This window comes from Schistocerca serialis, chromosome 7 (assembly GCF_023864345.2).
Source record: "Schistocerca serialis cubense isolate TAMUIC-IGC-003099 chromosome 7, iqSchSeri2.2, whole genome shotgun sequence".
Lineage (NCBI taxonomy): Eukaryota > Metazoa > Arthropoda > Insecta > Orthoptera > Acrididae > Schistocerca > Schistocerca serialis.
Genome location: NC_064644.1, coordinates 547,047,916 through 547,075,016, shown reverse-complemented (window position 1 = coordinate 547,075,016; position 27,101 = coordinate 547,047,916). Strand labels below are relative to the sequence as shown.

The following is a 27,101-nucleotide window of genomic DNA, read 5'->3' as shown; positions in this document are numbered from 1 at the left end:
ATGGCCTTTACATTTTCTTTTACACTACTAGCCATTAAAATTGCTACACCAAGAAGAAATGCAGATGATAAACGGGTATTCATAGGACAAATATGTTATACTAGAACTGACATGTGATTACATTTTCACCCAATTTGGCTGCATAGATCCTGAGAAATCAGTACCAAGAACAACCACCTCTGGTTGTAATAACGGCCTTTATACGCCTGGGCATTGAATCAAACAGAGCTCGGATGGCGTGTACAGGTACAGCTGCCCATGGAGCTTCAACACGATACCACAGTTCATCAAGAGTAGTGACTGGCGTATTGTGACGAGCCAGTTGCTCGGCCACCATTGACCAGACGTTTTCAATTGGTGAGAGATCTGGAGAATGTGCTGGCCAGGGCAGCAGTCGAACATTTTCTGTATCCAGGAAGGCCCGTAAAGAACCTGCAACATGGGGACGTACATTATTCTGCTGAAATGTAGGGTTTCGCAGGTATCAAATGAAGGGTAGTTCAAAGTACCGTCGATGTGAACAAGAGATGGCCTTGACGTGTAACCAATGGCATCCCATACCATCACGCCGGGTGATACGCCAGTATGGCGATGACGAATACACGCTTCCAATGTGCGTTCACCGCGCTGTCGCCAAACTCGGGTGCGACCATCATGATGCTGTAAACAGGACCTGCATTCATCCGAAAAAATGACGTTTTGCCTTCGTGCACCTAGGCTCGTCTTTGAGTACACCATCGCAGGCGCTCCTGTCTGTGATGCAGCGTCAAGGGTAACCGCAGCCACGATCTCCGAACTGATAGTCCATGCTGCTGCAAACGTCGTCCAACTGTTAATGCAGATCGTTGTTGTCTTGCAAACGTCCCCATCTGTTGACTCAGGGATAGAGACGTGGCTGCACGGTCCGTTACAGCCATGCGGATAAGATGCCTTTCATCTCGACTGCTAGTGATACGAGGTCGTTGGGATCCAGCACGGTGTTCAGTGTCGTCGTAACTGCCGCCTGCTTCACGTCTGCTGTGCAGCGAGCTATCTTAATTTAAGTATTAACTGTATTTTTCTTACTTGTCACTTCTTCTTACGTGTGTTTTTGCTTTTAGGAAGCTTTAATTGTCGAGTACTAGTGATACTGTTCCATAGATTTCGTGTTTGTTTTGAATACAGTCAGAGAGAGTCCCTTTAGTCAACCACAGTGCCAGTAGTGCTTGTGTTTGTTTTGAATACATTCCAGAGGCAGGTAGTGCTATTTTCATTGTTTTCTACAAGAAGTGGCTAGCAATCACAGTTTAGTCAACGATCAGCCGCCTTTAGTGAATTAGCAGTCTAGTTAAAAGTTGATTAACTCTCCACATTAAATTGATTCCTTAGGATGGATAGGATGTGTGACTACTGTGTACGGACGCAGGAGGAGCTGGCCACTGTTCGCGAACAGCTGAGCGTGTTGATGACCGCGGTTAGCCGTCTTCAGGCTGCTGCCTCGGAGTGTAGCGGCAGTGGGGAGTCTGGTGCGTCGCATGGTGCACCCCAGGTGTTACATGCTTCTCCCACTGTCCCTGCTGTCGAGACATCTTCGCGGGTACCGGGCGCGGTTGGGCCACCCTCTCCCCAAGGGGAGTGGCGGGTTCAGCGGCGTTCGCGGCGCACGAGGCGGAGGGTAAATGTGGAAGCTGGCCGTGTGGCATCGCCCGCTCTGCCTGTGAGTGGACATGTGGCTGCTCCTTCAGCAATGTTCTAGCAGGCACACGGGGGGAGGGGTTTATTAGTTATTGGGAGCTCCAACGTTAGGCGGGTGATGGAGCCCCTTAGGGAAATAGCGGAAAGGTCGGGGACGAAGGCCAGTGTTCACTCTGTCTGCTTGCCGGGGGGTCTCATCCGAGATGTGGAGGAGGCTCTGCCGGCGGCGATAGAGAGCACTGGGTGCATCCGACTGCAAATTGTTGCTCATGTCGGCACCAATGACTCCTGCCGTCTGGGTTCAGAGGTCATCCTCAGTTCGTACAGGTGGTTGGTGGAATTGGTGAAGGCGGAAAGCCTCGCTTGCGGGGTGGAATCAGAACTAACTATTTGTAGTATCGTTCCCAGAACCGATCGCGGTCCTCTGGTTTGGAGCCGAGTGGAAGGCTTAAACCAGAGGCTCAGACGATTCTGCGGAGATCTGGGGTGCAAATGTCTCGACCTCCGGTATCGGGTGGAGAAATGTAGGGTCCCCCTGAATAGGTCAGGCGTGCACAACACGCCGGAAGCGGCTACAAGGGTAGCGGAGTAAGTGTGCATATGTGGGTTTCTTAAGTTAGAGAATTCCCTCCCTAGGCCCGGCAAGACGCCTCCTGAGACGCGGCAAGGTAGGAGTAGGCAAAATGCAACAGAGAATAATAATATTAATTTGGTAATAGTAAACTGCAGGAGCGCCTATAGAAAGGTCCCAGAACTGCTCTCAACGTCCATATAATACTAGGGACAGAAAGTTGGCTGAAACCAGACATAAACAGTAATGGAATCCTAAACTCAGATTGGAATGTATACCGCAGAGACAGGCTGGACAGTGAAGGGGGAGGCGTGTTAATAGCGATAAGAAGTGCAATAGTATCGAAGGAAATTGACGGAGATCCGAAATGTGAAATGATTTGGGCGAAGGTCACGGTTGAAGCAGGCTCAGACATGGTAATTGGGTGTCTCTATAGGCCTCCTGGCTCAGCAGCTCGAGTAGATTTCCCCACCATGTTATAGTTCTGGGTGGAGATTTTAATTTGCCGGATATAGACTAGGAGACTCAAACGTTCATAACGGGTGGCAGGGACAAAGAATCCAGTGAAATTTTTTTTGAGTGCTTTATCTGAAAACTACCTTGAGCAGTTAAACAGAGAACCGACTCGTGGCAATAACATATTAGACCTTCTGGGGACAAACAGACCCGAACTATTTGAAACATTTAACGCAGAACAGTTAATCAGCGATCATAAGCCGGTTACGGCATCGATGATTTGAGCCGTAAATAGTAATATTAAAAAAGGTAGGAAGATTTTTCTGTTTAGCAAAAGTGCCAAAAAGCAGATTACAGAGTACCTGACAGCTCAACGCAAAAGTTTTGTCTCAAGTACAGATAGTGTTGAGGATCAGTGGACAAAGTTCAAGACCATCGTACAATATGCGTTAGATGAGTATGTGCCAAGCAAGATCGTAAGAGATGGAAAAGAGCCACCGTGGTACAACAACCGAGTTAGAAAACTGCTGCGGAAGCAAAGGGAACTTCACAGCAAACATAAACATAGCCAAAGCCTTGTAGACAAACAAACATTACGCGAAGCGAAATGTAGTGTGAGGAGGGCTATGCGAGAGGCGTTCAATGAATTCGAAAGTAAAGTTCTATGTACTGACTTGGCAGAAAATCCTAAGAAATTTTGGTCTTATGTCAAAACAGTAGGTGGATCAAAACAAAATGTCCAGACCCTCTGTGACCAAAATGGTACTGAAACAGAGGATGACAGACTAAAGGCCGAAATACTATATTCCCCTTCTTGCAGCGGTGTACCGTAAGTCTCTAGAAGAGCGTAGCGTTCCAAAGGATTGGAAAAGGGCAGAGGTCGTCCCCGTTTTTAAGAAGGGACGTCGAACAAATGTGCAGAATTATAGATCTATATCTCTAACGTCGATCAGTTGTAGAATTTTGGAACACGTATTATGTTCGAGTATGATGACTTTTCTGGAGACTAGAAATCTACTCTGTAGGAATCGGCATGGGTTTTGAAAAAGACGGTCGTGTGAAACCCAGCTCGTGCTATTCGTCCACGAGACTCAGAGGGCCATAGACACGGGTTCACAGGTAGATGCCGTGTTTCTTGACTTCCGCAAGGCGTCAGATACAGTTCCCCACAGTCATTTAATGAAAAAAGTAAGAGCATATGGACTATCACACCAATTGTGTGATTGGATTGAAGAGTTCCTAGATAACAGAACGCAGCATGTCATTCTCAATGGAGAGAAGCCTTCCGAAGTAAGAGTGACTTCAGGTGTGCCGCAGGGGAGTGTCTTAGGACCGTTGCTATTCACAATATACATAAATGACCTTGTGGTTGACATCGGAAGTTCACTGAGGCTTTTTGCAGATGATGCTGTGGTGTATCGAGAGGTTGTAACAATGGAAAATTGTACTGAAATGCAGGAGGATCTGCAGCGAATTGGCGCATGGTGCAGGGAATGGCAATTGTATCTCAATGTAGACAAGTGTAACGTGCTGCGAATACATAGAAAGATAGATCCCTTATCACTTACCTACTAAATAGCAGGTCAGCAACTGGATGCAGTTAATTCCATAAATTATCTGGGAGTACGCATTAGGAGTGATTTAAAATGGAATGATCACATAAAGTTGATCGTCGGTAAAGCAGATGCCAGACTGAGATTCATTGGAAGAATCCTAAGGAAATGCAATCCGAAAACAAAGGAAGTAGGTTACAGTACGCTTGTTCGCCCACTGATTGAATACTGCTCAGCAGTGTGGGATCCGTACCAGATAGGGTTGATAGAAGAGATAGAGAAGATCCAACGGAGAGCAGCGCGCTTCGTTACAGGATCATTTAGTAATCGCGAAAGCGTTACGGAGATGATAGATAAACTCCACTGGAAGACTCTGCAGGAGAGACGCTCAGTAGCTCGGTACGGGCTTTTGTTAAAGTTTAGAGAACATACCTTCACCGAAGAGTCAAGCAGTATATTACTCCCTCCCACGTATATCTCGCGAAGAGACCATGAGGATAAAATCAGAGAGATTAGAGCCTACACAGAAGCATACCGACAATCCTTCTTTCCATGAACAATACGAGACTGGAATAGAAGGGAGAACCGATAGAGGTACTCAGGGTACCCTCCGCCACACTCCGTCAGGTGACTTACGGAGTATGAATGTAGATGTAGATGTAGATTACCCTCCTGAACCCACCGATTCGATATTCTGCTAACAGTCATTGGATCTCGACCAACGCGAGCAGCAATGTCGCGATACGATAAACCGCAATCGCGATACGATAAACCGCAATTGCGATACGCTACAATCCGACCTTTATCAAAGTGTGAAATTTCGTGTCTGTAGCACGTCATCTTCGTGGTGTAGCAATTTTAATGGTCAGTAGTCTACATGCCTTCGAAAGCCTACTAACAAACCGTCGGATCCCCTGATACGCAGAACGATTGACATATTTCGGTCCGAAGACGGACAAACAAACTATTAAGCATGTGGTCATAATGTTTTGGCTTATCAGTGTTAATACTTCTCTGTATTTCCCCTGGCTCACGGATTACATCCATACAGTGGTTTTCAGCAGACATATAATTTTAGGAATTTCCTGAGTTACACGTCAGTATTTGATGATGCTAGAATCACGTGGTTGAAGAAAACATTCTACCATTGTGCTACCATACTTCGCTCTTCGCTGCGTCTTCTATACTGTGTCGCCTTGCTTCCCAGCTCGAAAAATTATTTCACTTCAGGTCTTGTCTTGGTCAGCTTTTGATAATACTGACAGAAATCTTTGCACACAGCTTCCAATTGGCCATATAGTAACTGTTCGGGATATGATGGTTCTTGACATGGTTTCTTTATTTTAAAAGAAACTGTGAACGGAATTGTACTATGGTGTAATCTTGTAACTAAAAAAATTAACAGTATTCAATAGGTAATTTGATCCCAGAGACTGAAGAATAATTTTCAACACATCGACTGGCAAGGCAAGTCATTTCAAATTCGGCAGTACTAAGAAGAGCCCTTCGAAATGATGAGAAAATTTGTATCAAGTCACAAGAAAAGTCATTATTAAAGAGCGCCCAGACTAATGAATGAAAACGTATGGATATTTCCATCCAAACTAATTCTTCGCAGTTGAACACCGTAACAAAATTGCACACGACACTGGGAACAGTCGCACATCCCCACGGTAACTGATCCCCTAGTTGTTATTTGAGCAGATGAATCGGAGTACAAAGCCTATAGGAATGGAGCTAAGGTATTCGTCAGCAGATGAAACGTGATGGAACTCATTTCTCCTCCTTACACGAGCCATCACATCAACGTTTCACCAGGCAACGCCGGTCAACTGCTATTTGTGTATGAGGAAGCGGTTGGAAACTTACCTCATGTCAGCACGTTGTAGGTGTCGCTACCGGCGCCAACCTTGTGTGAATGCTCTGAAAAGCCAATCATTTGCATATCACAGCATCTTCTTCCTGTCGGTTAAATTTCGCGTCTGTAGCATGTCATCTTCGTGGTGTAGCAATTTTAATGGCCAGTAGTGTACTGTCTTTGCTCGAGTGATTCGCCGGTTGTTTCGAAGCAATTAGCAGTTGTTCCTTAGAAAGTGTCAGATGTTTCTTAGCTGCCATCAAGCAGTGTATACTGCGCACATCTCGTCTTCCCTCTACCTCAGTACCGTCCACCCACCATTTCGTTCACCTCTCCCTCTAACCTGTACTTGTTCATATTCTTGTCCCCCTCTCTCTGTCCATCTCCTCTTCCCGCCTCTTCCTTTTCCACCTGCCTACTACAGTTTCCACCAGCCTCCCGCATCTCCCCGTGTTGCGTGTTGCAGAGAGCGTGTACCGCACGTCGCCGGACTCGGGCCGCTTCCACGCGGCGTTCACGACGCCGACGACGGGGCTGCGCGGCTCGGCCCTCTGCTCGTTCCTGCTGCGCGACATGCAGCGCGTCTTCGACGAGGGACGCTTCAAGGAGCAGGCGTCGAGCGGCGCCGCCTGGCTGCCCGTGCTCACGAGCCGCGTGCCCACGCCGCGGCCGGGCTCCTGCGTCAACGACACCAGGGCTCTGCCAGGTGGGCTCCAGTCGCGTCCAGGTCACAGGTCGGTAGGGCAGGTGCGTGATGTGCTCCAGTGTCTGTGAGGGCCACTCGAAGGACCAGGGATACAGTGGTGCTGCCTGACCACCTCCCCTCACTAGGCAGATGTTACAACCCTGGCTCCCGTGCGTAAAATATGAGGTCCCTCTCGGATGGTCGTCCATTGTGCAGCCATGCATACTGGCACAATAAGTACTGTTAGTTCCCTCCATCAACCTTGAGGAAAATTTCAAGGATAAGGCGAGCAGTGGTGGCACCTGACCGTTTACACGCGCCACCTGCGTGTTATGGTTCAGACGAGGCTACTGAGGTACCAACAAGATCGGTAGATCGGTCTCCCACGTAGATTTCCAATCACACAATAGCTCATAATGGAATTACTAGGGTCACTTTCCCTTGAATAGAAATTATTATTATTGTGACTCTTTTGTTCCCTATGATGAAAACTATGGTTGTTAGATCTACTGTTTTCCTTCTGTTAAAATTAGCATTTCCCCAACTATGATCCCCACCTCTCTGTGCGTGATTGAAATAGATTTTTGGTTTCCCCACATTGTCTATAATTCTGTCTGGTTTGTCCACGTGGTTTAGAAATTGTTCAATGTTGTCATCTTGTCCATAAACTAGGTCCCATTGCACATCAATTGGCAACCTTCTCTTTAAAGCATCGATCTGTGTGAGCTCATCAAAGGGTTTACTCAAATGTACAAGTTTCTTCAATTCATTTTTACAAAACTGTTTCATAGTCCCTATAATTTGGCCCATTCATAAGCTTGCTCTTTATCCTGGCTTGTTCAGTTTCAGACCAGAACCGTTTTAAGAACTCTATTTCAAATTGTGCATAAGACATGTCCTTAGAAAAATTTTGATTGGCCCATGACAAAGATTCTCCCTCCAAAATTTTTTCACAAACTTAATTTTCAAACCTTAATCTCATATTAGGCAAAAATTTGCCCCTACAACTCTGCAGAACGTTGACAGATTGCAAACTACACTCATTAGAAAAGTTTTTAACTGGGATATTGGATAAAAAAGTATATGTGTTCATAGAAAAAATTTTATTAGCCATCATAGAGAAGATCCAACGGAGAACAGCACACTTCGTTACAGGATTATTTAGTAATCACGAAAGCGTTACTGAGGTGATAGATAAACTCCAGTGGAAGACTCTGCAAGAGAGATGCTTAGTAGTTCCGTACGGGCTTTTGTTGAATTTTCGAGAACGTACCTTCACCAAGGAGTCAAGCAGTATATTGCTTCCTCCTACGTGTATCTCGCGAAGAGGCCATGAGGATAAAATCAGAGAGATTAGAGCCCACACAGAGGCATACTGACAATCTTTCTTTCCAATACGAGACTGGAATGGAAGGGAGAACCGATAGAGGTACTCAAGGTACCCTCTGCCACACACTGTCAGGTGGCTTGCACAGTATGGATGTAGATGTAGATGTAGAAAAGAAATGCACACTATTTCTGTAAAAAAAAGTTTTCATTCTGCATGTGTGAAAGTTTTACAGTGTGAAGATACAACCTTCCCGCTTGTTTTCAAACTTAGTTCAACCTGTTCCCGTGAGTGGCGCTGTCACAGCATGTCTTCAAGATGGCTGCTACACTTGACGTTCGTCAGAAGCAACGTGCTGTCATAGAATTCCTGTGCTGTGAAAACGAGACAGTGGGAAACATTCACAAGAGGTCGAAAAAGGTCTACGGAGATACTGCTCTCGATTGCAGTACAGTTAGTCGGTGGGCAAGCAGGTTACGTGATAAAAGCAGTCGTAGCAGTATCGAGGATTGTCCTCGCAGCGGCAGGCCTCAAACTGCACACACTGCAGACAATGTGCAGAGAGTTAACGAATTGGTGGCTGCTGACAGACGCATCACAGTTAACGAATTGTCACACTCCGTTGGGATAGGGGAAGGAAGTGTTTGCAGAATACTGAAAGTGTTGGCGTTAAATAGGTTTGTGCCAGGTGGGTTCCTAGGATGTTGACAGTGGATCACAAAGAAACAAGAAAAACGGCATGCAGAAAACTTTTGGAACAGTACGAGAATGGTGCAGATGAATTTCTTGCAAGAATTGTGACACGTGATGAAACATGGTTGGTTGGTTGTTTGGGGGAGGAGACCAGACAGCGTGGTCATCGGTCTCATCGGATTAGGGAAGGAAGTCGGCCGTGCCCTTTCAGAGGAACCATCGATGAAACATGGCTCCATCATTTTCCACCAGAGACGAAGAGGCATTCAATAGAGTGGCATCATGCAAATCCACCCAAGAAAAAAAAATTTAAAGCCACACCTTCTGCTGGAAAAGTTATGGCTACGGCTTTTTCGATTCTGAAGGACTCTTGCTTGTCGACAGGATGCTAAGTGAAACCACCATAAATTCTGATGCATATGTGACGACACTGAAGAAACTTCAAACTCGACTGAGTCGTGTTCGACCACATCGGCAAAAGCAGGATGTTTTGCTGTTGCACGACAATGCACGGCCTCATGTTAGTCAAAAAACCATGGAAGCGATCTCAAAATTCGGATGGACAACACTGGAACACGCACCTTACAGTCCTTACCTGGCTCCAAGTGACTATCATCTCTTTGGGAAACTGAAAGAATCTCTTCGTGGAACAATGTTTCAAGATGATGACTCCCTTGTGCACGCTGCCAAACAGTGTCTCCAACAGGTTGGTCCAGAATTTTACCGTGCGGGTATACAGGCGCTGGTTCCAACATGGCGTAAGGAAGTTGAGAGGGATGTAAACTATTTGGATAAATGAAAATATTGTTCCTAAAGGATGTATCTACACACTATACAACTTTCAAACGTGTAGAATAAAAGGTGGATTTAAAAAAATTGTGTGCATTTCTTTTGGAGTGACCCTTGTATGACCACTATAGTAACTTTCCTCCAACTTCCGTAAGAACCGTTTAAAGTAATGTGTATCCAAAACCACTAACTGCCTGCCCACTCTATCTAACCACATACTACGACCCACACCAGATTCCTGTACCAACAAAATGAAGCTTTTCCCAAATAGACATCGACCACCACCTGATCGCACCACCTCACTCAGTCTACGTGATGCTATGACTTCCAAGATGGTCGATTCACGGCACAGTCGTACAGTGATGCTGTACAGGTATGACCGACTCTTCCAATTAGGCTCTTTAGTCCTAAGGATGTCCGCTCACCGGCCTTAGTGGCCGAGCGGTTCTACGCGCTTCAGTCTGGAACTGCGCGACTGCTACGGTCGCAGGTTCGAATCCTGCCTCGGCCATGGATGTGTGTGATGTCTTCAGGTGAGTTAGGTTTCAGTAGTTCCAAGTTTTAGGGGACTGATGACCTCGGATGTTAAGTCACATAGTGCTCAGAGCCATTTGAACCATTTTGATGTCCGATGAAGGTAGTCACTCCCTTCATCTTACAAGAGGGACATCTCAAGAAGCACTCATCTAGTGGCTATTCATAGCCGCCATTGATCGTTAGCCGAAAGTCACAGCCTGTATTTTGATTCTAGGTCAATGATATGGGAAATCAATAGTTTGGGGCACCATTCACTTCCTCAACTCTGTAAGTATCGGCCCATGTATGATAGTAGCTCCAACATAACTTGTATAATTTCTTTTAAAATGGTGTATTGTCCATTCCCATCACACAGAGTATCAAACGGAAATTATCAGTTTCAATTTTAAACGACATACCACATAGTTATGCTTAAAGTGCAGCAACTCATAGAGGTCCATTGTCGGTTGTAATTATCATAGGGTAGCAAAATTTGGTAGATGTACTATTGCATTAATAAGGAACCGATTTTCACTGGAAAACAATTAATTCTAATTTTTTGTTATGAATTGCAAATCCGGCACTGTGAATACAAGAAAGACAAATAGAAATGTATCCATATGTAATGTACTAGGAATGGAAAGTGTGCAGGAAAGGCCAAACAAGTGAGAAAGGCTTTCCCAGTTTGTTCAATATCAGCACCGGAGACGTAGACGAGATGCTGTACAAGGCCAGATTTGTACCTGGTAGCCAAAATTTGAACTAATTTATTTTCCTGCATAAATAGGTTCTGTATTAACGAAGTTTCGCTTACAGTGGACCTCCGCAGATAGCTACACTTTTAATGTAATCCCCGGATGTGTTTCAGGTTTCCGCCCCTGTAAATGGTGTTCAACGACAGTATACAGTAGTGCCTTTAGCCAGTTTTGGTTCTCGTCTAGTTAAATATAATTTTTGCAGTCAGTAGGAAGAAATACATTATTGTAGATTTATTTACTGCAGTTACTGTATTTTCGTACGAAAATGCTCCGCTCCCACTTGTTGCAAACACAGTCTTCGGTGCGTCATTTTCGTGATATACAAATTTCTGGCTTCTCTCTTCACACCAGCCGGCCGGTGTGGTCGTGCGGTTCTAGGCGCTTCAGTCTGGAACCGTGTAACCGCTACGGTCGCAGGTTCGAATCCTGCCTGGGGCATAGATGTGTGTGATGTCCTTAGGTTAGTTATGTTTAAGTAGTTCTAAGTTCTAGGGGACTGATGACCTCAGATGTTAAGTACCATAGTGCTCAGAGCCATTTGAACCATTTCTTCACACCACCTTCATCTCCGTCCGCCGCTTAGGAACTGCCACCCCATTTTCCTAAATCAGACGCTTTACCAAATCAGATTTCATTACAAATTGATTTAGCGTCATTCTTATAAACTGGGTACGTAAAACAGAACGATGCTTACCACTCAATTACGTCATATGCTGCGAGATCTTTGTATTATAGAGTTTCATTCACCTAATCGATTCCAGTACTTTCTCAAATTTTGTTTCGCTATTTCTCGCTCCTGCTTCTTCTGTGGGTGTCAGCATTTTGACTATATGGTCAGTGTTGTGTTTGGAAGCCCATTAGCTCTATCTGCCGCAACCTTCTATGGTAAAATTTGAGGATATGGCGTTGGATTTGCCTCCAGTAAACCGCAGTTCCTTTCAACGTTCCGTCGCCGACCTGTTCATGTGCGTCCACACCATGTGCAATCCTGACAGAATTATTGGGAGACCTGAACGCAGAGGCCGAAAATCTGGCACAAGAAGAGAGCCACGAAGAAAAACTCTCTTTGAAATGGCTGTAATTGTCGACGGATATCACTGGCGACTTCAGGTGAGGCGCGTAGACGAAATAATCCGAAAGAATAAAGCAGGACGCTTGCGTTCTTACTACTTTGTGCCTCAGTGACGGAGAAGTTTACCTGGCTCCTAAAGACACATGACATTAACTCAGTATCCAGCCTCCAACAAAATTACTGCAAGTAATAAGGTTTGTAAAACTATGTGAGCAACAGTTTTCAACGTACATAAGGTGATCTGTGAGTGTTAAAACAGTGTGCATTCTAGAGCGAAGTTGGGTAAATCGTGAGAGGTGTTTACGCCTACACTGTTCTAAAAAATTTACGGTTTAAGAACACGATTTGGAATATAGACTAGGAATTGCCTTCGAAACTATATCCGCTATCACGAAGTAAAACGCCTTCTGGGATACCGTAACAAAGGACGCTACTGGAATTATAATCACAGGAGACGCGCCCAGTAAAAGGTTGCGTCCAATGTCGCATTCGGCGATAGCGACGCTGAAGCGCTGGCGTCCGACGCGGGACGTAAATATTGCCTTGTTCGGCGACGGAGAGCACCTGTGACGTCACTGCTGCATCAGGACTGGACTGTAGGCGACACGGCAGTGAGTCAGCACTCGACAACAGGGGAGGAGAACTCGGCACACAGCTCGTGGAATTTTAACCACTCGACCTTGATTCACTGGTCGATGTGCTGTTCTACTGCCCCAGTTCCCCCCCCCCCCCCCCCCCCACAAACACACACACACGCACGCACACGCACGCAAAACCATTGGTCATTCTACTGGTTGATGGTAACAGTTACTCTTGGGGCACATTAATAGGATTTTTAGCATTTCATTCTTTCAAGAAGATATAATAATTCCAATCCCAAAGAAAGCAGGTGTTGACAGACGTGAAAATTACCGAACTATCAGTTTAATAAGTCACAGCTGCAAAATAATAACGCGAATTCTTTACAAACGAATGGAAAAACTGATAGAAGCCGACCACGGGGAAGATCAGTTTGGATTCCGTAGAAATGTTGGAACACGTGAGGCAATACTGACTCTACGACCTACCTTAGAAGAAAGATTAAGGAAAGGCCAACATACGTTTCTAGCATTTGTAGACTTAGAGTAAGCTTTTGACAATGTTGATTGGAATACTCTCTTTCAAATTCTGAAGGTGGCAAGGGTAAAATACAGGGAGCGAAAGGCTATTTACAAATTGTACAGAAAGCAGATGGCAGTTATAAGAGTCCAGGGGTATGAAAGGGAAGCAGTGGTTGGGAAGGGAGTAAGACAGAGTTGTAGCCCATCCCCGATGTTATTCAATCTGTATATTGAGCAAGCAATAAAGGAAACAAAAGAAAAGTTCGAAGTAGGTATTAAAATCCACGGAGAAGAAATAAAAACTTTAAGGTTCGCCGATGACATTGTAATCCTGTCAGAGACAGCAAAGGACCTGGAAGAGCAATTGAACGGAATGGACAGTGTCTTGAAAGGAGGATATAAGATGAACATCAACAAAAGCAAAACGAGGATAATGGAATATAGTCGAATTAAGTCGGGTGATGCTGAGGGAATTAGATTAGGAAATGAGACACTTAAACTAGTAAAGGAGTTTTGCTGTTTGGGGAGCAAAATAACTGATGATGGTCGAAGTAGAGAGGATATAAAATGTAGACTGGCAATGGCAAGGAAAGCGTTTCCGAAAAAGAAAAATTTGTTAACATCGAGTATAGATTTATATGTCAGGAAGTTGTTCCTGAAAGTGTTTGTATGGAGCGTAGCCATGTATGGAAGTGAAACGTGGACGATAAATAGTTTAGACAAGAAGAGAATAGAAGCTTTCGAAATGTGGTGCTACAGAAGAATGCTGAAGATTAGATGGGTAGATCACATAACTAATGAGGAGGTATTGAATAGAACTGGGGAGAAGAGGAGCTTGTGGCACAACTTGACTAGTGGAAGGGATAGGTTGGTAGGACATGTTCTGAGACATCGAGGGATCACCAATTTAGTATTGTAGGGCAACGTGGAGGGTAAAAATCGTAGAGGGAGACCAAGAGATGAATACACTAAGCAGTTTCAGAAGGATGTAGGTTGCAGTAGGTACTGGGAGATGAAGGAGCTTGCACAGGATAGAGTAGCATGGAGAGCTGCATCAAACCAGTCTCAGGACTGAAGACCACAACAACAACAATATATGTGTGAGGAGCTAGCCGCTGCACAACGGCCATCCTTACTCTAATATTTTGTCCCTTTAGCCTTTGACAACCCAGTATCGCACAACGAGACAACAGCTACTAGTTCTGGCCCACTATTGGTAATTAACTTCTCTAGCCTCCAGCATATGTGATCAAAAATATCCGGACACCCCCAAAAATCATACGTTTTTCATATTAGGTGCATTGTGCTGCCACTTACTGCCAGATACTCCATATCAGCGTCCTCAGTAGTCATTAAACATCGTGAGAAAGCACACTGGGGCGCTCAGCGGAACTCACGGACTTCGAACATGGTCGGGTGATTCGGTATCACTTCTGTCATACGTCATACGCGAAATTTCCACACTCATAAACACTGTTTCCGATGTGATAGGTAAGTGGAAACGTGAAGGGACACCTACAGCACAAAAGCATGCACGCTTACCTAGTCTGTTGACTGGCAGAGACCACCGACTGTTGAAGAGGGTCGTAATGTGTAGTAGGCAGACATATATCCAGACCATCACACAGGAATTCCAAACTGCATCAGGATCCACTGCAAGTGCTATGACAGTTAGGCGGGAGGTGAGCAAACTTGGATTTTATGGTCGAGCGGCTACTCATAAGCCACACATCACGCCTTTAAATGCCAAACGACGCCTCGCTTCGTGTAAGGAGTGTAAAAATTGGACACTTGAACAGAGGAAAAACGTTGTGTGGAGTGACGAATCACGGTACACAATGTGGAGATCCGATGGCAGGGTGTGGATATGGCGAATGCCCGGTGAGCGTCATCTGCCTGCGTATGTAGTGCCAACAGTAAAATTCGGAGGCGGTTGTGTTATGATGTGGTCGTATTTTTCATGGAGGCGGATTGCTCCCCTTGTTGTTTTCCATGGTACTATCACAACACAGACCTCCATTGATGTTTTAAGCACTTTTCTGCTTCCCACTGTTGAAGAGCAATTCGGGCATTTTGGGGATGGCTATTGCATATTTCAAGCACGACCTGTGGCAGAGTGGTTACAAAGCTATAGCATCCCTGTATTGAACTAGCCTGTACAGAGTCCTCACCTGAGTCCTACATGATACCTTTGGGATGTTTTGGAACGCCGATTTCGTGCCAGGCCTGATCGACCGACATCGATACCTCTCCTCAGTGCAGCATTTCATGAAGAATGGGCCGCCATTCCCCAACAAACCTTCCAGCACGTGACTGAACGTATGCCTGCAAGAGAGGAAGCTGTCATTAAGGCTAAGAGTGGGTCAACACCATACTGAATTGCAGCATTACCGATGGAGGGTGCCAGGAACTTGTAAGTCATTTTCAGCAAGGTGTCCGGATACTTTTGATCACATAGTGTATCTAGCGAGCATTCTACTATCCGCGAACCGGGTAGGGAAATTATCAGTCCTTTCCTTTCTCCCCATTAATGTTTTATAAACATAGTCCAATATGTGAAGTGTACACACATAATATATTTATGCTGGAAGTACATAGTAATCAAGCTTTTCGTCTACAACATCATAGTTATGTTAGATACATCAATCAATGCCAACCTTCATACTTGTAATGTGCCTGACGGTATGTATGTAAGATGACCATTACGTGATCCAGGAATTCGTCTGTAGCTGAGGTAGTCGACCATTCAGATTTGACGCAAATTTCATTTATGAAAAATTATTGACAGCAGAATTCTTTATTAAATGTTACAGTTTTCTAAAAATCATCGTCTGACATAAGTTTTATGAAAATATACAGATATTATAAAAATACGCATACCAATGTAATGCATGATCATTACAAATACTCTATGCCCAGTTATTTCAGTACTTACATGGGGGTCTAGTTTTAATCTCAACAAACTGAGCACATAGACTGTATGTAGTAACTGTTTATGGTAGTACAGTTGTCAATTCAATGAATGCTGGTGTAGAATAGTGACTACAATAAAAATAAAATGACCATAAAATATACATCGACAAAGAACAGTAACACCGTAGGGAAAAACGATTTAATGACATAAGATTCATACACATATACTGTCAGTTATAAACGTGTTTCTGCATCAATAAGGAAATAATACACGAAATTACAAAACGTACCCTATAAATTGTGTTACATATAACATATCATGAGAGAAATACACATTAATATCTATTTGTCAACAGCATCACGGATTTTCCTTTTCAAATTTCAACTCTTGGAAGAAAATACAAGTATAAATGACCAGAAATGACATGCATTATTTATTTTTTATATATCTCGACAGCGGAAAATAAATTAACATTGGTGGGAAAGTCTGGTTCTACGCCATGGTATCAGATGGCCTGCAGAGTTAGTGGCACATAGTTGAAAATACCGCCAAAGTGAACTTCGATCTTTTTCTTGAAACACAAATATTTAACTGTCAAGGCATTTTTGTATAATCCCGTAGTGTATCGTTTAACTGGTCATTTATGTCGCATATTTTATTGTTTTTTGCTTTCGTTCGAAGAGATTGAGCCACCATCGCAGCAGGCCCCTCGGTACTGTGGCGATGGACTGTTTTAAATAAATGTGGTGTATAAATACACAGAATACAGTGTATAAAGGGGAGATGATGTCAGAGAAAATCTGGACATGTTCTTGACCTGTTTAGTTTAAATTTTTACACGATACTATAATAAATCTTCAGACGGACACATGCTACTTTCTCCTATAAATTCATTTCACACCAAGTAACAGCCGACTATCATCACACATCGATAATTTATACTGCTATATTGAGACAAGTACCGGACTGATTTACTTAGAATTTTTACACGTTGCTCTAATAAATGGTTTGACGAAATAGGCTACATATTTTCAATATATATATGACATAAAAATATACCATATGATCAAAAAGTCTGTATAAATTTGAAAACTGAACAAATCACGGAATAATGTAGATAGAGAGGTACAAATTGACACACATGCTTGGAACGACATGGGGTATTATTAGAACCAAAAACATACAAACATTCAATAAATGTCCGACAGATGGCGCTTCATCTCATCAGAATAGCAATAATTAGCATAACAAAGTAAGACAAAGCAAAGATGATGTTCTTTACAGGAAATGCTCAATATGTCCACCATCATTCCTCAGCAATAGCTGTAGTCGAGGAATAGTGTTGTGAACAGCACTGTAAAGCATGTCCGGAGTTATGGTGAGGCACTGGCGTCGGATGTTGTCTTTCAGCATCCCTAGAGATGTCGGTCGATCACGATACACTTGCGACTTCACGTAACCCCAAAGCCAATAATCGCACGGACTGAGGTCTGGGGACCTGGGAGGACAGGCATGACGAAAGTGGCGGCTGATCACACGATCATCACCAAACGATGCGCGCAAGAGATCTTTCACGCGTCTAGCAATATCGGGTGGTTTTTTTTATTCTTATAAAACCCCACGTCACTCCAAGCATGTGTGTCAATTTTTACCTCTCTATCTACATTATTCCGTGGTTTATTAAGTTTTCAAATTTATACTGACTTTTTGATCACCCGGTATATTCACTATAGTTTATCGGAAACGTTCTTAGCAAAAGTCTGGACTTGTTGCGTCAAAATTTTAAACTATAATCTAATAAAAGTTTCGATGGACATTGGCTACATATCTTTAATATATATATGGTATCTAATTTTCTATGTAATAATATATGCAGAGGCAACATAGTTCGCTCATGGCCGATTTAGATTAAATTTTTACACGATACTTCAATAAACGTTCAGACGGACATAGGTTACACATTATTTATGTATGTTGTATACAAATATATATTTACTATGTAAATGGGGAATGTTGTGAGCAGACATCTGAACAAGTTCTAGACAATTTTCCTTCAGATATTTACACGACAATAACCCTGTGAAATACGCAAGCTACTTTAACACTTTCGCGAGGCGTGAGGGATATACTTCCACTGACTCTATTTCATTACAGTGTTTAAGGAAATATGTGTTACCACTCTTCTACGCGTCTGTCATAAAGTGGCAGTCCGCTGCACCAGCTGTAGTTTCAGTTTACTGTGAGATGTAGCATTCACGGCTGTGGCAAGTATATATCCCACCAAAAAATGTTGTTTCAATAATTGGTGGGAAGTATGGCTACCAACAAATTAGTTTGTAGAAGGGGCTTGGGAAGTACACTTACCACAAAATTAATCTGTCATTTTCGGTCCTTGGGAAGCATATATACCACTAACTTAGGGGTATCCCGAAGCTTTTGGGAATACGTCTTACCACCTTGACCTATGCCTAACATATTTTGGTAGTACACTGCACCCGGTGCATGAAAACTGCTACAACAATCAGTTACTGGCTGAAGTAGGATCAACTGTTGTCGGAACACATTTCTTCGCTTCTGCAATACACAATACTGTGACTCGTGTCAGCTCATACCTTTCCTGCATGATAAAGTTTCTACGATTGTTTTCACATTGTGGAAAGTAAACTTTAGCATCGGTAACAAATATTTTTTAAAATGAAGAAAAAGAAAACATAAAACAAAAAAGAAAACACTGTTCATTATTTTTTACATCTAATGGCAACACATAATAGCTTACGAAACGGTAGTGAGAAATCTGTTTACCATCTTAATTTTAATATCTCACAGAGGTGCCATGGTGATATATGTACCACCATAGTTTTCAGTCCTAAATCACCAAAATAAAATTATCAAAAAATAAATATAGTCAGTTGGTCACAATTCTAATAGGATGGCAAAAAGTTGCTTCAAAAATGCTCCCACGGAAAGGTTAATATATGTATGGTGTTGTGGATTGGCAGGAGCCAACCCACGGAGTTTGGAGGAAGACGAAAGGCATGCGTTTAAGCTCACGCAGGTTGGCGTGAGGTCTGGAACATGACAAGGAATTAAGACTTCAGAAAAAAGGTGGTACTTGGTGGAATACTTAACTTTAATCCATTAATGTTGAACATAGCTCTTGTCTGTACATTATTTACAATATCAATAACAACTGATAATGGCGCCTTGCTAGGTCGTAGCAAATGACGCAGCTGAAGGCTATCGTCTCGGAAAATGGGAACGTATTTTGTCAGTGAACCATCGCTAGCAAAGTCGGCTGTACAACTGGGGCGAGTGCTAGGAAGTCTCTCTAGACCTGCCGTGTGGCGGCGCTCGGTCTGCAATCACTGATAGTGGCGACACGCGGGTCCGACGTATACTAACGGACGGGGGCCGATTTAAAGGCTACCACCTAGCAAGTGTGGTGTCTGGCGGTGACACCACATATGGTATATCAATGTGTGTACTATATAATGACGAAATAATCTCAGAAAAATTCTGGACATGTTCTTGACCAATTTACTGTAAGTTTTTAAATGGTAATCTAGTAAGCGTTTGGACGGACATGCACTACATATTTTTGTATGGTATACAAGTAAAAATTAATTATTTAAACAGGAAATGTTGTTAACAAATTTTATCGACAGTTTCTTGAGCGATTGATTTCAAATTTTGAAATTGCACTCTAAAAAAACCTTTAGGCAGTTAGAGGCTACATTTTTTAAATTGTAGTATCCATATACTTACTCGTATTTAAAATGTATAATATCATACAAAGTCAAGCCGACGTTGCATATTGTTACCAAAAAAACTCGCAAATTCTTGACTAATTTACTTCAAATATTTACATGATTCTCCTATGAACGTTTGGACAGACATTGGCCACACACAGACAGTGGAAACGTTCTGAGGAAAAATCTTTCCTTCAGATTTTAACATGAACCTTCGGACAGGCACAGGCTAAAATTATTTTTTAAATATATGTGGTATGTAAATGTTTGTACTATATAAAGAGAAAATGATGTCAGAAAAACTCTGGAAGAGTTTTTGGCCGATTTACTTCTCATTTTTGCTTGCTACGCTAATAAACCTTCAGTGGGATACAACATTAATTTTTTAAAAGATATGTCATACATAAATATATATACTATATAAAGAGGAAACAACGTTAGAAAAAGACAAGTCGATACTGCACATTGTTACCAAAAGCCCTCGAAAATGTTTTTGAGCTATTTACTTCAAATTTTTCAACGATTATGTAGTAAACATTTCAAGTCATCGGCTACATATTTGTCATATACAGGGTGTCCCAGCTATCTTCTCCACCCAAAATATCTCTGTAACAATAACAGCTATTGGAAAACGACTTTCACCGGTATCAATGTAGGGCTGGGGCCCATGAATGTACATATTTGGAAACATTCTAAAACGAAAGAATATGTGTTTTTAACACAAACTTCTGTTTTTTTAAAGAGACCTCCTATATTTTTTCTTCAGGAATCCATAGCATGACAAATCACATACACAATGGCGTTGATTGCATCGCAATATTCCCATTACATCCCGAGATATTAAGACGCGAAGTTGACGCTTGAAACACCCGACATGCGCTGCTAGCGCACGTCATGAGGCTCAGGCGTGAACCCCATGCTGCCCGTAATCGCGATGTGATTGAAATGCGTGATCACACTTCCATACTTGTCAAGAGGTCCGAAACGAATAATACGGTCTGCTGCCATCCCGCATTAACGTCGTACATTCCAGCAGGTATTTATCGCATAGGCTAGGGGGGATGCGGTTCTGTAACATATCTGTGTACCGCAACGTTAGTCACAAAGTTAACTTCGCTTATCGTTAATCCGTTACTAAAAAGGTAATGCCGTTCAACGTTAAAAGTTTACTTTACTGTAGATCTAGTGCAAGTGACAGTTATTCATTCACTCGTAATAGTAAAATTCATGTTGATGGTTTTAGTGAAACGAGCAAGTGGACTAAAGGTTTACCGTTGTTTGGGTAAAAATGTTTTGATTTGGGAAGTTCAGGTAGGACGTAGAAGATGACTGTAAACATGTTTAACCAATTAGTTTTATTATCACATAATTATCAATGTTATGTTTATCTAATGCGTTAAATGACAAATTGTTGCAAACAAATGTTTCTTAACATCACTGGGTAAAATTGCCCTTTGTAGAAACTTCCACTGTGATACCAGCACTACATACTAAACATAGCGTTCACATCTCATGCTCAAAGTGATGCCAATTGGCTTGCATACATAGGGTCACTCTGCGGATGAAGGATGCCCTACTTCGTGCTACTGTTTCCTCTTTGATAGCTGGACAAGCATCAATAAGGCGTTGCTTCATGTCCTCTGGTGTTGTTGGTTCATGTTGGTAAACAGCATCCTCCACTGCTCCCCAAAGAAAATAATCCAGCGGTGTAAGGTCCGGAGATCGGGCAGGCCCCTAACTCGGCCACCTCGTACAATCCACCTACCAGGGAACTTACGGTTCAGAAGTCGTCGTGCTCGTAAGGCGTTATGTGCAGGGCATCCGTCATGCTGATACCACATGACCATTCTCCGGTTCAGAGGTACGGTGTCCAAGAGAACAGGAAGATTGTGTCGTTTAAATCTGGAGTATTGTCTGCCATTTCGGATGCCATTTATAAAGAAAGGTCCGATAATGGTATCTCCAAGAATCCCACACCAACTTTAACTTTCCATGGACGTTGATGCTCTACCTGACGGAGCCATTTTGGATTGTCTGCGGACCCATAATGCATATTCCTCATATTGACAACTGCTTTGTTGGCGAATGATGCCTTGTCGGTAAAGAGAACATCTGCAAAAAAATTTGGATTAGTCAGAAGTTTTTGCTGAGCCCACCGGCAAAATGTTACCCTATTGCTGAAATCATTTCCATGAAGATCCTGGTGTAAATGAACATGGTAAGGATGAAATTTATGACGTTTAAGAATACGCTGTGCACTTGATTTCGACACACCAACTTCACGTTCAATTTGACGTGTGCTGATTTGTGGATTCACAGCTATGATAGCGAGCACAGCAACTTCAGCACGTTCATCTGTGCGTGTTCTAGGAGGATGTCGAGGTCTTGGATTTAAGCTTCCCGTTTCACGTAGACAAGATGTGAGACGACCAAACATCCGGCGAGAAGTCGATGGCTTGTCAGGGAATCGTCTTCTGTACAGTCGTTCTGCTCGAACAGCATTTCGTCCACCTACAACAGGGTACAGTACAGGTATGTAGAGTAGGGTAGAAAACAGACATATTAACTTAATAATCATAATGTTCGCTAACAGTACTATCAACAAACAAGCAATCTCATAACGTATTTCCCGTCAACGTACATTCTCCATAGATCAGCAGCATTTCAACCATATCTTCATGTGTGTACATTATACTGTACAGTATAAGTTCCACAACACAACGTTTATTCACAATGTGTACTACGTCCGTGCCGTCACTAGATTACTCTGATGCACGACGACACTGGCAAGCGGTGTACTGCACGCCAAAGCAACAACAAATTGGATGCTCGGAGGGTGGTGGAGTACAGGAGTTTGCATGGGTCGCAAATCATAAACAAGGCGAAGTGGTAACTGTGGAAGTAGTGGGAACTACGTTGGACACTTGACTAGGTAGAGCCAGGCCCTGTGCGACAGGCACAATGGGTCATATAACGCATTAGATAAACCTTATATTGGGTGTGCTGGATAAATGAGACAAACTGACGGGTGTACACCGATCGGTACTGGTTCACATTGTGTACGTAGATACGTAAAACGTGCAAGAGGGAAACCATTATGTGCTTATGAGAGTTGATGGCAGCAGACCGTATTATTCGTTTTGGACCTCTTGATAAGTATGGAGGTGTGATCACGCATTTCAATCACATCGCGATTACGGGCAACATGGGGTTCACGCCTGAGCCTCAGGACGTGCGCTAGCAGCGCATGTCGGGTGTTTCAAGCGTCAACTTCGCGTCTTAATATCTCGGGATGTAATGGGAATATTGCGATGCAATCAACGCCATTGTGTATGTGATTTGTCATGCTATGGATTCCTGAAGAAAAAATATAGGAGGTCCCTTTAAAAAAACAGAAGTTTGTGTTAAAAACACATATTCTTTCGTTTTAGAACGTTTCCAAATATGTACATTCATGGGCCCCAGCCCTACATTGATACCGGTGAAAGTCGTTTTCCAATAGCTGTTATTGTTACAAAGATATTTTGGGTGGACAAGATAGCTGGGACATCCTGTATATGGTATACACAAAGAATTTTTCACTTTGCAGCTGCCTATGCTCAGATATGAAACTTCGTGGCAGATTAAACTGTTTGTCGGACCGAAAAATTTGATATTAGCGCACACTCAGGTGCAAAGTGAAAATTTTATACTGGAAATATCACCCAGCCTGTGGCTAAGCCATGTCTCTGCAAAACCCTTTCTTCCAGAAGTATTAGTTTTTCAGGAGAGCTTCTGTGATGTTTGGAAGATAGGAGAATCAGGCACTGGCGGCAGAAAAGCTGCGAAAAGGTTCAAATGGTTCAAATGGCTCTGAGCACTACGGGACTTAACATCTGAGGTCATCAGTCCCCTAGAACGTAGAACTACTTAAACCTAACTAACCTAAGGACATCACACAGATCCATGCCCGAGGCAGGATTCGAACCTGCGACCGTAGCAGTCGCTCGGTTCCGGACTGAAGCGTCTATAACCGCTCGGCCACCGCGGCCGGCTGCGAGAAGGGTCTTGAGTCTAGCTTGGGTGGCTCAATCGGTAGAGCACTCGCCCACGAAAAGCAAAGGTCCCAAGTTCGGGTCTCGGGTCGGCATACAGTTTTAATCCGCCAGGTAGCTTTATACGATATACAGGGTGTTACAAAAAGGTACGGCCAAACTTTCAGGAAACATTCCTCACACACTTCTTTATTTGTGTGTGTTATGTGGACATGTGTCCGGAAAAGCTTAATTTCCATGTTAGAGCTCATTTTAGTTTCGTCAATATGTACTGTACTTCCTCGATTTACCGCCATTTGGCCCAATTGAAGGAAGGTAATGTTGACTTCGGTGCTTGTGTTGACATGCGACTCATTGCTCCACAGTACTAGCAACAAGCACATCAGTACGCAGTATCAACAGGTTAGTGTTCATCACGAATGTCGTTTTGCAGTCAGTGCAATGTTTACAAATGCGGAGTTGGCAGATGCCCATTTGATGTATGGATTAGCACGGGGCAATAGCCGTGGCGCGGTACGTTTGTATCGTGACAGATTTCCAGAACGAAGGTGTCCCGACAGGAAGACGTTGGAAGCAGTTGATCGGCGTCTTAGGGAGCACGGAACATTCCAGCCTATGACTCGCGACTGGAGAAGACCTAGAACGACAAGGACACCTGCAATGGACGAGGCAATTCTTCGTGCAGTTGGCGATAACCTTAATGTCAGCGTCAGAGAAGTTGCTGCTGTACAAGGTAACGTTAACCACGTCACTGTATGGAGAGTGCTACGTGAGAACCAGTTGTTTCTGTACCATGTACAGCGTGTGCAGGCACTATCAGCAGCTGATTCGCCTCCACGGGTACACTTCTGCGAATGGTTCATCCAACAATTGTGCAATCACGTCATCAACAGGTATTTCCTGTGAACGTTTGGGCAGGCATTGTTGGTGATGTCTTGATTGGGCCCCATGTTCTTCCACCTAAGCTCAGTGGAGCACGTTATCATGATTTCATACGGGATACTCTACCTGAGCTGCAAGAACTTGTGCCTGCTGTGTGTTTCCATTCCATGATTAATGTGATTTGAAGAGAAGTAGTAAAATGAGCTCTAACATGGAAAGTAAGCGTTTCCGGACACATGTCCACATAACATATTTTCTTTCTTCGTGTGTGAGGAATGTATCCTGAAAGTTTGGCCGTACCTTTTTGTAACACCCTGTATAAATATGTATATAATGATATATACAGAGAAAATAATGTTAACAAACGTCTCGGAAAGTTCTTGGGCGTTTTGCTTCAGATATTTAGGTGATGCTCTAACAAACGTTCAGACATATATTTACCTGTACGTTTCTGTTTAAAGAAATTTGTTAGAGTATCGTATAAAAATCTTAAGTAAATTGGTCAATATTTATTGCATCATATATGTTCATATACACTAAAGAGCAAAAGAAACTGGTACACTTGCTTAATATCGTGCAGGGCTCTCCTGACGACGCAGAAGTGCCGCAACACGACGTATCATGGACTCGACTAATGTCTGAAGTACTGTTGGAGGGAACTGGCACTATGAATCCTGCTGGACTGTCGATAAATCCGCAAGAGTACGAGGGAGTGGAGATCTCTTCGGAACAGCAGGTTGCAAGGCAACCCACTATGCTCAATAGTGTTAATGTCTGGAGAGTTCGGTGGCTAGCGTAAGTGTTTATACTCAGAAGAGTGGTCTTGGAGCCTCACTGTAGCAATTGTGGACATGTGGGGTGTCGCATTGTACTGCTGGAATTGCCCAAGTTCGTCGGAACGCGCAATGGACGTGAATGGATGCTGGTGATCAGGCAGGATGTTTACGTATGTGCCACCTGTCAGAGTCGTATTAGAGGTATCAGGGGTCCCATATCACTCCAACTGCACGCACCCCACACCATTACAGAGCCTCCACCAGCTTGTATAGTGCGCTGGTCCATGGTTTCGTGAGTTTGTCTCCATACCCGTACACGTCAATACAATTTGAAACGAAATTCGTCCGACCAGGTAACATGTTCCCAGTCATCAACAGTCCAGTGTCGGTCTTGATGGCAGGCAACGCGTAAATCTTTGTGTCGTGCCGTCATCAAGGGTACACGAGTGGGCCGAGAGCCCACATCGATGATGTTTCGGTGAATGGTTCGGACGCTGACACTTGTTGATGGCTGAGCAATGAAATCTGCAGCAATTTGCGGAAGGGTTGCACTTGTGTCACCCTGAACGGTTCTCTTCGGTCGTCATTGGTCCCGCTCTTGCTTCCGGAAGCAGCTATGTCGGAGATCTGGTGTTTTACCGGATTGCTGATACTCACGTAGGGGAAAATCTCCTCTTCATAGCTACCTCGGAGATGCTATGTCACATCGCTTGTGCTCCGACAATAACACCACGTTGAAACTCACTTAAATCTTGATAACTTGCCATTGTAGCAGCAGTAACCGATCTAACAACTGCCCTAGACTTGTTGTCTTACATAGGCGTTGCCGACCGCAGCGCCGTATTCTGCCTGTTTACATATCTCTTTATTTGAATATGCATGTCTATACCAGTTTCTTTGTGGATGTAACGTCTCGAAAGGTATGGCCCTTGGATGGTTTGGAACTGGGTGACATACATAGACAAAAATACAATATCCAGCTGTGTATTCTACAATGCAGTTATTAACATTCGTAAAAGCTGGCCAACACTGGTAACACAACATGTGTCAGAATTAACTTGGTTAGCGGCTGTGTGGAAATTCACGCAAAATCCGTCCTGCCGTGGCTTGCTGTACTCTGCAGGCAAATGCAGATTTAGAATCAGAAAGTGTATTTGTCTCCGTGAGCACCACACTCTTGTGACTGCAGCTGTAAAGTGGAGACACGAGGCACGTGTGTTGCAGATGCCGTGCTGAACTTCATCCGCTCGCATCCGCTGATGGACTCGGCGGTTCCTCACGAGCACGGGCGGCCCATCTTCTACGTGAAGGACGTGCTGTTTACCAGACTGGTCGTGGACGCCGTCACCGGTGCCAGGGGCCAGGAGTTCACCGTCTACTTCGCAGGGACAAGTAAGGACGCTGCTGTGTCGACGACTTCTCGATGGCCCTTCTGGTAGCAGAGCCGCATTGCCCACTCTTGTTTCCGTTTTCAGCTAAGGGGCAGGTGTACAAAGTGGCCAAGTGGCTGGACGAGCAGGCTGAACCCGCTTCTCGGCTCGTCGACGTCTTCGACGTTACGCCAGGGGAGCCAATCAGAGCGATGGAAATCTCTAAAAAGGTAACTGCAGCTTTGTCGACGATCAACTCTGAAAATTTCTGTTCCCATGGGGAGCTCTGGAATTCTAGTTCATCACATTTGATATGTTTCCCGT

General features: G+C 43.7%; 1 protein-coding gene across 1 annotated transcript in view; it reads left to right on the top strand.

The window, feature by feature from the left end:
* The window catches only part of LOC126413238 (semaphorin-2A-like), a 1,385,371-nt gene that overhangs the window by 1,311,376 nt on the left and 46,894 nt on the right, over positions 1-27,101 (top strand). The window contains exons 8-10 of the mRNA XM_050083137.1: positions 6,579-6,818; positions 26,632-26,799; positions 26,883-27,007. Of these exons, the coding sequence (XP_049939094.1) occupies positions 6,579-6,818; positions 26,632-26,799; positions 26,883-27,007 (533 nt within the window). The remainder of the gene's footprint in view (positions 1-6,578; positions 6,819-26,631; positions 26,800-26,882; positions 27,008-27,101) is intronic.